Source organism: Mucor mucedo (assembly GCF_025094135.1).
Source record: "Mucor mucedo strain NRRL 3635 chromosome Unknown EV154scaffold_60, whole genome shotgun sequence".
Classification (NCBI taxonomy): domain Eukaryota; kingdom Fungi; phylum Mucoromycota; class Mucoromycetes; order Mucorales; family Mucoraceae; genus Mucor; species Mucor mucedo.
In genome coordinates this window covers 141,289-154,761 of record NW_026252344.1, presented here as the reverse complement: position 1 = coordinate 154,761, position 13,473 = coordinate 141,289, and the positions used below count along the sequence as shown (strand labels likewise).

The following is a 13,473-nucleotide window of genomic DNA, read 5'->3' as shown; positions in this document are numbered from 1 at the left end:
TTTATATTCTTTATTTAGGAGGTTCATGTTTTACAAAAGAGGAAAAGTAAAATTAGGTAGATCGTTGTACCCTAATTGGGTAAAATGATGTCAGGCCACTTTGGAACCGACTAGACGGCTCAAGAAATTACACATTTATCCTTTGTCTTTTTCATCATCTTGCTTGATCCGTTACTGTTACTTATTTGGCTATTCCTTTTCGGGTCCTCTTGCCTGTCCTGCATAGACATGGCAATGGCGTAACTAATACCATAGCAACAACGAAAAAAAGAAGATCAATGACATAATCAGTTGTAAACATAATAACCTTACTCTAAATCGGTATTGACATCCTTTTTGGGACTACGGGGAGTTTCGAAATTACCATTAAAGAATCCAGATGAACCTTGATCGACATCAGTAATACTCTCCCAAATGATAGTCCGTTCCAATACCAATCCTGAATCCGTCACTAGCATGTATAAACCTGATTGAGGGTGTCTGTACACCGTCGAAAACTATTTCTCTTGTCAATACATCGCTTTTTACTATCCTCACCTACCCGCCCCACTCCCACTCACATGGTTGTTACGGAACAACACGCACAAAGTGTCTACTGGAATTGAATCTAATAAAAGCTCAAGTCCGAAATAAGTCAACTGCGTCGCTGTATTATTTAAAAACTCAGTTGCTATATAGCCTATATTTAAACTTTTTTTTTTAGACACGCACGTTTTTTTTTTTACCCTTACCCCCCATTATTCCACCTCTCTCTTTTTTTTTTTTTTTTTTTTTTTTTTTACCTTCGTGTAGTTTTTCTTCTTCAGCTAATGTAAAGGGCTCTTGTCGGATACGTGAGCTAATTTCATTTGCTTGCACAATAAACTCCACTGTTTGATTATATGATTTACACTTATTTACAACTATATCAAATGTTTCAATATCCTACATAATTGACGAGTATCAAATAACCAACTTTTTTTTTTTGACTGTCTCCTTAAAAACCCTTACTTGAGGATCTGCAACCCAACCATGGACAAGATCAACATTAAACAAGTCAAACATGGCTAATTCAGCTGTTGGTTCAAACCCATGAATAGAATCAAATTGAACATTGACATCGAGTCCTGTTTTTAGGTTTGGCAAGATTGAAAGTGCCGTATCCAAGTTGTGTCTGTAATTCATCAAGTGCTCAATACGCGAAGAGGAGGTCTGTTTTACACATACTGAGAAATGAGTTTTGATTATACCTCCCCCCACCTCCTCCCCCCTTTTTTTTAACTTGCTTTTCTTACCTCTTGCTCTTCAGCGGGTGCATGATTCAATAGATAGTCACCCAATCTATCCACTAAATAGTCAAAATTTACCACTTCTCGATCCGCTGGTTGAATTTCTAAATCACCTCTCAAAAATAACACATTACTGATAGCCACTAACGGACAAGGCCCATTCTCTATCACACATAAGGGATTAGTTTATTATTTGTACGCGTAAAAAAAAAAAATTAATTGTTATTTTTTTTTACCGTTTTGTGTAATAATGCGAATCTTTTTCCCCTTCCAGTCTATTGTCTTTACCAAGTACTCATCCTTGTCACATTGTACCTCAAAATCCTGTGCTTGTACCTCTCCTTCTCCTCCATTAACTTGAGGCTCCTCATGGCGTACTGAAAGTTCCCGTTCCTCTTCTTTTTGTTGTCCTTCATCTTGTACTCCCTCTTGTACATCTTGTACCTTTTCTGTCGTTTTTTCTCCTTCTTGTCCTTTCACTGGGTCGCCCTCTAGCTTTATATCACCTACTTTGAGAATTTCATCCATGATGAAGAGATGTTTTTTAAAAAAAAACTAAAAAAAAAAAAAAAATCCCACACGTGACACAGGAAATCCTCCAACTATAGACTATACAGTTGTTGTTGCTTTTCTGACGTCTCTTAAATCCGAAGATTATCCTCACTAGAATTTCGAAATCAGATAGAGGGGTGCCAGATCGCCGATGAGTAACTATCCTATAACCTGCACAAATCGAATATTGGCTGATGATGATGGAGGGCGTTTTTTTCCCATTATTAAATGACTATTAATAATTCAATTTTTCATTTTTATACATGTGGATCTACATTACACAACTCACACAGAACCTTATTTTCTTTTTACAGAATAAGACGTCATACGCTTATATATACGGTGCATTTTTTACTCAGAATGGGGCCATGATGATTAAAATGACCTTACGTTTCGTTGTACAGTGAATATTTAGACATGTGGAGAAAAATTCTACACAAAGTGGGAAAAGCCGTACCACACGGATGAAACACGCTTCCTGCAGGTTGTTTAATGAATAAATTAAAAACAAGATGTATTTATGCATTCACATACATTCGCCCAAAAAAAACAATTTTTATTTTAATGACGAAATTGTTTAAAAAAGAGAGAGTCTGTTTTTGGAACTACATGTGTGATCTAATCGTATTTGTACCGATTAATCAGTTCACCGATTATCAGTCACTGGCGCTTCTAGAACATGCAATTAACCAAACAAAGTCGGGTTAGATATATTACTAATTCGCCCCCCTCTTTTTTTTCTTCTTTCTCAGTCACTTTCACCATGAATCCACATCACGGGGAAAAGCCTTGAAAAACAAGAGAGAATGTTTTTAAGAAACAAAAACAAACACTATTTAAAATATTGCACTAAAATTTTAACTACTGCCATTAGTTACAATAAACATAGACAGTGTAATAGAGGCAAAATAGATTATTTAGGTTTTCGTTGAGTGAGCTTGATATTTTAATTGACACTTGTAGTATTCCCTGTTTTTTTCTTGTGTGTTGTTGTTGTTGTTGTTGTTGTCTGATTGGTCTTATTTACTACCACACCATCTTCGTACAATAAATCAGACGTGGTATAACATACGAGGCTAATCTCTTAGTTGAATGCAGTCCCAAAAAAAGACCAAGTTGCCTCTACTAAATAAGAATAAAGCATCCAAATGATCGGGACACCAAATAAGTTATCCAATACGTTTTGAGCTAGGCTTATTTTAATTCTAAAACTCTGCAAAAACACAAAATTGAGAGCTCGATATTTAATGTCTTTATATTAGATTCAATAGACAATCTTGACATATTCTAAGGGTAAAACAATTGATGCCAACCTTATTGTATGAGAGCTAAGTGTACTCTGGAGAAAAACATTTTTCTTCTTCTTTTTTGCCGTTGTTTCGTTGGTGAGATATATGTAACAATTTCAAAAAGGAAACCAAGCTTATAAATTTGGTGTAAGTATCGTTGAATCATCTCGATTTGTGTGTGCTGAGTAAATCATCAATTAGGCTGTCAAGTATGTCTGGCGCGCAACCTGAAAGATTTGGAGGCATTCATCTTTCGACATCTTTTTCTTTTCAATAAATACAATAACTTGAGTTGAACACTTTACAGTCTATTGTTCACTATCACAGTATAAACCCCATCAGAGCTCACCTCATCATCTGGAATTGGGGTGGGGGGTTCCTTTGTCTTTTAATCTGTATACATGTTGACATACAGTGTCATCTTTGATAAGTATTCCCTTGATACCAACTTTGGGTGATTCTTTATTTATCTTAAATACTGACACTCTGATGCTTTCTGTCTGATATAATATGAGTAATCTAAATAATATTGTCACGTAAAAAAAAGTATTCTGGAGTTCCTTAAAGTGGGACTACACATATGCATTGTTTTCATCCTGTAATAGGACTATTTGAATATTTTACTATTTTACAAGAGACATCATTCACCATTTTTCGGAGCAAGTGCTCATTCCCCAATTATACGGCTTGTCTAATGTATTTGTCGCCTTCCATTTATTTTTCCAGCCGGGGAAACATGAAAAAAAGCATTGTCATATGTTTTTAAAAGTGTTAGGGTCGGACACTGAGTTGACACATATCATGCATTGTACTGATATCCCAAGATAGCTTGATGTAAGTTTAATAATTGATCTCTCAGACTCTCTTGTAATATACGATCTAACCATAAGAATCTGTCATATTTTAACTTTTTTTTTTCCCAAAAGAAAAAAATGTTAATTCTCAGAGCAATCTGTTTATTTAGAAAAAAAAAGGTTAAAAAATTCCCGAAAAGAAAACCCAAAGAAGTTGTTTTAAGGTGAAAGTCCATACTTCTCGGTAATAAAAAAAAAAAGAAGTGATTTTAAAAGAAGTAGATGGTTGTAATTGAAGCATTTTTTGCTGCATGAATGTTTTCTTTTTTAATTTTTCAAATTACAAAAAAACAATTACGTATTGTTTTTTTTATTATTATTATTATTATTGATTAAAGAATTATTAAATTTAGAGAGAAAAGAAAAAGGGTAATAAATAATACAAATGAAGAAGCGTGTGGATGCTGAAATGTAGATGGAGTACTTGATGCAGCCGGTACAGCCTGTACCGAGAAATCGTCTTGGTTCATCCCACCTATCCATAAATGTGAGTTCATAAAGCCCGTCATGACCCCGATACGCCATTCAAGAAGATGTAAGTTACCTTGACTATCGTCTTCCTCTCTATCATCATGGGATGGACAGTCAGCACAAGGTGGCTCATAAAATGGGTCGGATAGATTCTGCTTGGAAATTCCTGTCACTTTGGAGATCCAATCCAGCATCACGGATACATTACAGAAGCTTTCGATCACATTGTTTTGCGGTCGTTGACTGGCGGGCACATAATTCGCTTTATGATACGGTAACACCACACTGGCTTCGTCCTTATGATCAGGTTTATGAGGAATGGGACAGGTCAACCGATTAGGACCTGCATCGTGCGCTCCAAAGATCCTGGCTAGATTCCCTGCTACAAACGGCACTGTTTCATGTTTATTTGTAGCTGGATTTAGAACACTTTGGTAGACAATCAGAGGACTACCAGAATCCCCGTGGCAGGCAATCCGTGATTCCATATCGGTCCTTGCCTCGATATTAAAACTTCCGTTGACTTGAAATCGTGTGATATCTAATTGCATTCGCTTTAAAATGGGTGACTCGGGCTCGTCTAATCCAGTGTAGCCAAAACCCACCAACTCGCCTAAGATGTATATGAAATGTATTATTAACGGAGGGTAAAATTATATATATATATAATGTGTTCATCAAGACAACATACCTCGCTTGGGTGTGGATGAAGATGTAGAAGGGGACCAGAGGGGTACTCGCTTTATTCTGGAAGACTGTGTCAGTGGTTTAGCCAAGCGGACGATAGCCACATCGTAGTTCTGATTGACATTATTGGATACGTTGTATAAAGGATGAACAGACCAGTCAATGATGGACATGGATTTTTGTTTGTCGCGATAGACATTGTTATAATTAACGAAGTAAGGATTCCACCTTGATTTATCCGATGGATGAAATTCGGCGTCGGCAATACAATGAGCAGATGTCAAAACGAGAGGAGGATCATACGACAATAAGGTTCCACCGCAGATGTGTGGATTGCCAATCATGATATAAAATGGATATTGCGTTATATCTGTTACATCTGCACCATGTTGTATACACAGAACGATGTCTAATATAGCAAACAGTGCAAGTAATTTCATTTTCACTGTCTATAATAATAATAATAAAAAATAAAGGGTGAACAAAAGAAACGAAAAAAGGGTGAATAGATGAAAAAAAACAGGGATTCCTTTTAGATTAGTTTTAGATTAAAGAATTTTTTTTTTTTTTTTTTTTTTTGTTCTTATTTATTTTTTTCACATTCCCATCCTTTTTACTCTTGTTTTCTGATTGCATGGTCTCGCTGACAATAGAAAATATTTATTAAACATTCCTTTACGCTATTTTAACTCCCCTCCCCCTAACTTTTAATAGTTATGAGCATACGTTTGTTGTGTTTGTCCGTTATATCCTGGTGGAGTGTAAGATGGTTGTTGTGGACCGGGAGACTGATAACCAACACCAGCAACACCTGGATATCCTTCAGGAGGCCCATTGGGAGGCCCATTGGGAGGATACGCAGAGTAATTACCCTGTTGCTGTTGTTGCTGAGGAGGAGGAGCACTATAGTGCTCGGGTGAAGGAGATGCCATGTTATTATGTGTTGGAGGTGGTCCATTGTATGGCGATTGTGCGTTATAATCCCCGTGTTGTTGTTGCTGTTGTTGTTGAGGTGGTTGATATTGACCCTGAGGAGGAGCGTTGTAGTCAAATTGTTGTTGTTGTTGTTGTTGTTGAGGGGGAGCGGATTCGTTGTACGCAAACGAGGGTTGTTGCGGGGTAGATTGATGTTGAGGAGCAGGACTATGTTGTTGTTGTTGTTGGTATGTGAAGGCAGGTGGTTGTTGTCCATAAGGTGGGCTGGCAACAGGGGCAGGGGATTGGTAAGGGTAATTACCATTGGAGTAAGGCTGTTGTTGTTGTTGTTGTTGCTGAGGGGGGTAACCATAGGGACCATTTTGCTGAGCGGAAGAATATTTAGCAATGGAATTTGAGAGCATACCATCATACATTGTTCTGGCTTGCATGAATTTTTCATTTAAAGCCACAAGCTCATCCTTTTTTAAACTGTATTTTTCAATCAGTTTCACCAATTTTGGTCTAATAGATAAAGTACTATTGTACAGGTTCTGGAGCTCATCGTTATCTGAAAATGAGTCTCTTGTGCGAGGATCTGTAGAAGAAAGCATTTCCAATAATCGGTCAATGTGACGAGTTTCGTTCATGACTTCGTTTTCAACAGAGGCTTCCTTTAACAAATCTGAGGGCGAGGGATCGACAATCTTCTCCACATAATTGACAGGAAAGATACCTGTCTTTCCACGTAATTCACCTTTCCACCAATCACGGTACACACTTTCAATCACACGAATGATATCTCCCTTTTCAAATCCAAGCTCGCCTTGTTCTGTAGGTTGGAAATCATACAGTGCTCTTACTCTTGAAATCTGAGGTGATGTTTCTTCTTGCGTGGGCTGATTTTATATTATTTTTTTGGGGGGTTTAATACGCTTTTATAATATATATATATATAGTGCTTCATTATTTACCTTGGCGGCTGCGGTGGTCACCTTGGCGGCGGCAGGAGCTGCTGCAGATGACTATAAATACGTTTTTTAGTATCGCAATGATCGACATATTAAAATCCTTTAGAAATTTACCCTAAATGAAGAACGGTTCTCCGATTCTGAGAGAGAGAGGGCTAAGGCCAGTTGAAATTCTTCTTCCTCCTTCTGTTTATCAAGTTCAGACTAGTTTAAATAATAGATTAATTTTTTTTTTGTTTTGTTCAATACACCCCCCTTTTCCTTTTTATTATTTGTGTGTACCTGTGTAAATTCCTTTTTGGGTTTCTGGGGAGAAGGGAATTGAATACCTTCAGCACGTAAAGAGTTGTAAACTTCATTCATTAAACCAAGTGTGGAATCAGCTCTGAATTCAAAGGAGCACATTTGAATAAACTCGAGAATGCGGGTTCGTACTTTGGTATGAATGCTCTTATCATGCACAAGTTTGGTTAGCGTGTTGGTAAAGGAGCGAGAAGAGATCTCACGGTGCACCGTGATGTCACAGTTTTTTACCAGTGCCTCGGTCAACTAGTTAATGATAATGAACTTGTTAGACTTTTTTTTTGTAGTTACTATATGAATGTGGAAAAAACTTACGGCCACTGCGTAAAGCTGGACGTTTGGATTTCTGTTGAGGAGACGTTTTTCTACTGCGGCAACACAATCTCTAGCACTGATGATACAATAAAGGAAGAGAATGAATACCTTGTTGTTTCTAAAATAAGGACTAGTTTTACCTCTCGGGTGAAGCACGAGTAATCTTGTCAGTAACAGCCAAGATTAACTCCCAGTTTTCCACGGTGAGGTTTTCATTGGTAGCAGCAACTATATTGAACAGATTAACCCATGTTTTTTTTTGCTATTTATATAAGCTTCACTTACTCACTGACTCTTCAAAGGGATTCGATTTTGAAAACATATTTTTTTTATAAGTTGGTAAAAGGGTAAAAGAAGTAAGAAAAAAAAAAACTAAGGAGAGGGGTGAATTTAATTATTCATTGGCCGTTTCCCCATTTTGGCTTATACCAAGAGAAGGATTGGTGTTCCCAGCATGACGCATTAACTCTCTCTTTTTTTTAATTATACTACAGCCAAGACAAATTTTATATTGTACACACTCAAATGATTGAGTAGGATGGATATATTTATAAGACTAGATATATTATCATAAGCAAAAAAAGGTCCAGATAATTATATACATCTCTCCCCGCACCAGATGACCACTATCTGCATTTGGAGAAAAGTTGAATGCTTCGGACTCCGTTCTCTCATTTTTGTGGTGGTGATAATCCATCATGATGATTCCAGAGACTTTTCCAAATCGTCAAGGTAAGAATGTAAAGCCTACACACATACAAAAAAAATGAGACTTATGCATTGTTATTAGATGATTTTCAACAAGTACCTGAATTCTACCACCATCTGCCCATTCTCTACCAGCCAATTCCACAAGTTTGTTAGCAAAAGTTAATAACGATTCACCCATATAGATGAAGGCAGTCTGAGGATTTGACATGATATTTCCCGCAATTTTATAGCTAGCTGAATTCTTTCTTTCCATCTCAATGATGCCAACTGCACGCACTGTCAACTCGACCAAGACGGATGATAAATTTTCTACAGATATCCTTGACGCATGCGACATTTCCCGATGCTTCATTTCCAATTCACTCGATGTATATAAGCAGGACAAGATACGTGTGATATTATCCATCAGCTGCATAAATCGGATATCAATCCTCTTTGTTCCGTTGTGTGTATTCTTTTTCTCGGTTGATTTATCATTGATATGTTCTAAATTCTCAGACACCCATTGTCCATAAATTGTTGCCATTAATCGACATTCTAGCACGAGTTTTTGAGATGTGAATCCAATAAAGGTAGAGGTTTCGGAGATAAATTCCAAGCCTGCCAAAATAGAGGCCATCAACTTGAATTCATATTAATTTTTTACCACAAAATATATATATAAAGCACATTTTGGGGTGTTACCTTTTCTCCGATTGGCAGACGAATCAAATTTTGCATGTCATGAACTAGATCTTGTGCTTTCTTGCACTCTTTATCTAGAGCGCTGAGTAGCCCAATACAGAGATTATGTAACCATTCTTTAGTGGCATTCAATAATTGATCATCTACTGGCATTCCCATCGCTTTCCATTCTAACCCGTTTTGAATCAGTGCATCGCCATACAGTGCTATTTTCTGATCCAGTGTGTGTTGTAATCCTTTAATATCTTGCAATAAATCATTTGTTTGGGGTATAACGTTATTAATCGAAAAGCTCATATCTTCGATAGACTAAGAACGAGAGGATGAGTATAACAAACCCCCATATGGTGAATTAAAACCAAGTTGTTTACCTGTACATAGATGGCTAATTTTTTAATTCTATTTTCATATAATGTCCATTCTGGAAATATTTCCTGTTTCAAATACATAAAAAACAGGGATCAGATAAACAAAAACAAAACGTCATTTGTTCTCTTCTTACATTAAATGATACGGTATGATCCCCACTCAAGTCATCAGCTAATCTCAAGACTTTTGACAAGTGTTCACGTATGGATTCAAAAGGTTGATCCGGTTTCTGTAATAATTCCAATTGTTGTCGTAATAACTTTTGCTTTTCATCAAACAGGTTTTTATAATCCGTCAAGGATACCCCGTGGATTTGAGCTTGTTTCTCTAACCACTGTGTCAATGGTCTGGTGGAAGAATTCGAACTTCCGCTCATGGATATGCGTCTCAAGGTAGGCACCGGATTCTCCTCATTCAATGGTTTACTATAAACATTAATCGCTGGCTGACTGGCCATGTCTACATCATCGTCCATAGACATGGACAAACTACGCGCAATGTCATTAGCTAAATTACTTGACAGTTTCTGTTGTTTACGATCTTGAATCGAGTCCGAAAAACTACGCTTTCTTTTCATTGTCACATTACTGGGTGAGTTGGGTGTCGATAGAGATTCTGTTATCTTTTGTTAATGATAAAATATAAAACTAGAGTCTTATTTCTTGCATTACCTGTGCTTGCATTACTGAAGTTAAGCCAATCTTTTTTCTGAAAGTTGATCTTTGTACTGGGAACAGCGCCGTTGAAAAGACTGTCCTCTTTATGTTGGATTAGTTTCGAGGTTGTCTTCTCTACGTGTAAAAACGAACTAGTGTGTACCTAATAAGCCTAAAATAGTTTTGACACAGGCATTCCAAGCTTCTTGTTCTGATCGGGAGGTGGTAAACATAAAAATAAAAAAAAGATCAAGGAAGAAAAACGTTAGTCTTGTTTGACGCACAAGTGCTTTTGCCGCATATTTGAGCCCAGCGACATTAAAAAAAGTGTTGCCTCAAAGGTTTTTATTTAGGCTTATTGGAAAAGACATGAAATCTTAGGGGGTCTCAAATGCTTAACAGGAGATTTTCCGGTAGCCTTTAAAGAACATCCATGTCCTTCAACTAGAATTACCTCATCGTCTATTTCAATACAAACTTACCTGTGGCACATAAAAGGAAAGCACTCCTATCAGATGTGATAAATGGTATGAGCATTACTGATACATTTTACAATAAGATTGTTTCTGTTCAGGCACACAAGTAAAATGTATAAATCCCGGGCCTTAAATGGAAGCTTTTTATAACATCTTATTCCATTACACTATCTATTTCTACTATTCTATACATAGTTCACTGGCGATCGACATTTTAACACCAATCAATCAATTGATAATCATACTAATTAATACAAACCATGTTAAAAAGAAGAAGAAAAAGTAGTCAAGAGAAATTGTGCGAAGTGGTTATTGCTTATGATTTAAGAATTTACCGCCAGGACGTGATGATTGTATAAGTCACCATAGTATGTGCGCCTTCTATATACAAAAGGAATAGCTTCAAATTAGATAAACATACGGCAATCCTGAATAGGAATCTATCGATGCGAATAGAAAGGTACTTTTCTAATGCACATGTCCGTCATGCTGTACCTATCAAATTTTTTCTATCGGTGATTCAGCATCACGTGGTCAAAAACACCACAAAGAGAGAGTAAACATCATTATCATTAAAACCAGGACGTATAATTAGTCATTTATATTTTGATTTTACTTGTTATAACGGATAGTTCTACTATTCAATATCTCAAGGGGGATAATCTTTGGTAAAAGATGTGATTACCATAACATATTTTTCTTAGGTGCAGAAACTAGCTCTATGTGAGACAATCGATGGATAGTACTTGTGGCTCTTTTCTATAAGCCTTATTTTCCTTTCTGCATGGTTGGCACAGTTTAGAATTAGTGACTTGGGAGGTGATGCTAGCTTTTAATTGAGCATTGTTTTACATGATAAACCTTACGATTTTTGATCATTATCTTTAAAAGTGATACGTTTTATGGAAGCGTCAATTTGAACATGTTTAAATGGATACAACGTTCACATAACAAGTTAAATCTCATTGGTCAAGGAAAAAAAACGCTCAAGATGTACACTCTCACCTGCCGCCACTTCAGCTCACACCACCACCCATAAACCCCAAGAACAATGTCTGAACAGCTTGCTTGAAAAATAAAGAGTTGTTTTGAAAAAAATGACTATAAGTTATTTTTGAAAAGCTAGTCTCTTTTTTATTTTTGGGGTAATTTAACCTAACACATACGAACAATTTTTTTATTTCCAAAAAAGTGGTTAGTTAGAGTTTTCAAAATATCGGTAAAATGAGAATTATAAATATAAATATCCCAACAGAAAGATAGGGCTTGCAAATTTCCTTATAAAATAAGGCCTTTCTTTTTTTTTAAAAAAAATTCTTTCCCTTTCTTTCTTTCTTAATTTTCTTTTTATACCTTAGTGATGTCAGTTCATTCTAGTTCTGTTGATTGCCCTGTCGTGGGATTGCATGTTCTACCTTATCAAAGATTCAATAATGCAATTACATGGTATCCGATAAAAGTCCAGATAGCCAACCAATGCTTTGAAATGAAATTCGAATACACAGACTTTGTTCATTTTTCTCGAAATTTACACCAAGAATACAATCTAAAAAAAACCCTAACAATGATCAAAAAAGAATACAATTTTTTGAGGAAAGGAAATCAAAAATACATTGACAGACAGCTAGAAATCGAAAAGTTTTGCAACCAAATCTTGTTATTGCCTTCATCCGTCACCTGTTCTAATTTAGTGCTAGATTTCTTTTCAAAACAACAACAAAAGCCAAAACCATCTATTCGTTACTCTACCTTAAAAAGGGTATTCTCTTTGAAATCTTCATCATCATCAACAACAACAACATGTGAAGTACGAGCAATAGAGCAGACAACAACAACACCGCCACCACAACTTAGTATCATTAGTAGCGCAACCAGCAGTATTTTATTCAATGCAAGCGTATGTTCATCAGAAGAAGTAGATCCATCAATGATCAAATTCAAAATTGTGTATGATTGCAATAATATCATTATCATTCGTGTAAAAAGGACGATATCCTTTGAAAAACTCGTTTCACAAGTCATTCAAAAATTCGCTTTACTCTCAATCTTACTACACGAGCAATTATCATTTGGATTCTGTGAAAATACTAGAAATTCCTCAGCTTCCTCCATCATTTACTCTGACGCTCCTGATCACATCATTGCCAAAGAACATGATTTACTGCTGAACATGCAGTCAAAGTGGTCAGCTCTTTATAAAGTCACTCTCCGTTGTATTATTTAAATTAGACATCTTTTTTTTTTTTTTTTTTTTTTTTTTTTTTTTTGCTATCTGTATAATAAAATATTCTCTGCATATTGTTTTGCATAATTACTCAACAAATATAATAACAACAACAACAAAAAAAGTAAAAATAAGGGGGGGAAGGTGGGAAGCCACCCACACAATCAATTCAGAACTCTTCTACACAACCATTTGGTAAAATGTTTACAAGTCAATAACGTGTCCCTTCTTCTATCCTAAAGACAATACACCACATGACCTCCACAAGTCATAGTATTTCTTGTTTTAGGTTTCAATCTCAGCGTTGGAGTTAAGACCATTGAACAAAAAAGAGAACCCGTTCGTATCTTGTAATAATAGATTCTTCGCTAAGTTTAATCTTACGGTTATACGCATATGTTAGGGATTGATTGAGGAAGGACTTTTTTTAAATGTTGTCAGGTAATATCGGTTGATAAGCATTTCATCTTTACAGCAATCAGTAGTGGCTATCTCCCGGTAATTTCATTCTCTTACCTGGTATACCCCTCTCTTCTCTTTCTCCCTGACAATTATTTCTTCATCTAAGAGTTACTAAGAACACCCTGCCTTATATTAAAACATTCTGTAAAGTTTTTTTTTATTCTTTTATCTTTCTAAACCGTTGTGCCTTTAGAGTTCCTTGAACAGATTTAGCGCTATTGTCAAAATCACCTCCCATTTTATTCATTAGGGGCTGCTTTGTTTTT

The 13,473-nt window shown here is 36.1% G+C and overlaps 5 protein-coding genes across 5 annotated transcripts; 1 reads left to right on the top strand and 4 right to left on the bottom strand.

The window, feature by feature from the left end:
• Positions 1–119: 119 nt before the first annotated feature.
• Positions 120–1,796, bottom strand: EV154DRAFT_482531 (uncharacterized protein; the record flags this gene model as incomplete). Its single annotated transcript, XM_051598503.1, has 7 exons — positions 120–243; positions 313–497; positions 561–679; positions 783–924; positions 991–1,191; positions 1,275–1,432; positions 1,505–1,796. The coding sequence occupies 7 exons, from the start codon at positions 1,794–1,796 to the stop codon at positions 120–122; spliced, it is 1,221 nt and encodes a 406-aa protein (XP_051456525.1).
• A 2,520-nt stretch (positions 1,797–4,316) lies between these two features.
• Positions 4,317–5,574, bottom strand: EV154DRAFT_445127 (trypsin-like cysteine/serine peptidase domain-containing protein; the record flags this gene model as incomplete). The annotated part of the gene is made up of 2 exons (XM_051597077.1): positions 5,126–5,574; positions 4,317–5,047 (listed from the first exon to the last, which is right to left on the bottom strand). Coding segments are annotated over exons 1-2 (1,167 nt in total), but the record flags the coding sequence as incomplete, so codon positions are not given.
• Positions 5,575–5,700: 126 nt separating this feature from the next.
• Positions 5,701–7,997, bottom strand: EV154DRAFT_512488 (uncharacterized protein). Its single transcript, XM_051601925.1, has 7 exons — positions 7,911–7,997; positions 7,766–7,853; positions 7,626–7,701; positions 7,290–7,556; positions 7,122–7,211; positions 7,011–7,061; positions 5,701–6,935 (listed from the first exon to the last, which is right to left on the bottom strand). The coding sequence occupies exons 1-7, from the start codon at positions 7,945–7,947 to the stop codon at positions 5,829–5,831; spliced, it is 1,716 nt and encodes a 571-aa protein (XP_051456523.1). The 5' UTR covers positions 7,948–7,997; the 3' UTR covers positions 5,701–5,828.
• A 5-nt stretch (positions 7,998–8,002) lies between these two features.
• On the bottom strand, positions 8,003–10,309 carry EV154DRAFT_512484 (uncharacterized protein). Its single transcript, XM_051601924.1, has 6 exons — positions 10,041–10,309; positions 9,523–9,980; positions 9,392–9,454; positions 9,021–9,329; positions 8,434–8,958; positions 8,003–8,372 (listed from the first exon to the last, which is right to left on the bottom strand). The coding sequence occupies exons 2-6, from the start codon at positions 9,964–9,966 to the stop codon at positions 8,322–8,324; spliced, it is 1,392 nt and encodes a 463-aa protein (XP_051456522.1). The 5' UTR covers positions 9,967–9,980; positions 10,041–10,309; the 3' UTR covers positions 8,003–8,321.
• Positions 10,310–11,819: 1,510 nt separating this feature from the next.
• On the top strand, positions 11,820–12,755 carry EV154DRAFT_512482 (uncharacterized protein). Its single transcript, XM_051601923.1, has one exon. The coding sequence runs from the start codon at positions 11,882–11,884 to the stop codon at positions 12,743–12,745; it is 864 nt and encodes a 287-aa protein (XP_051456521.1). The 5' UTR covers positions 11,820–11,881; the 3' UTR covers positions 12,746–12,755.
• The last annotated feature ends 718 nt before the right edge of the window (positions 12,756–13,473 follow it).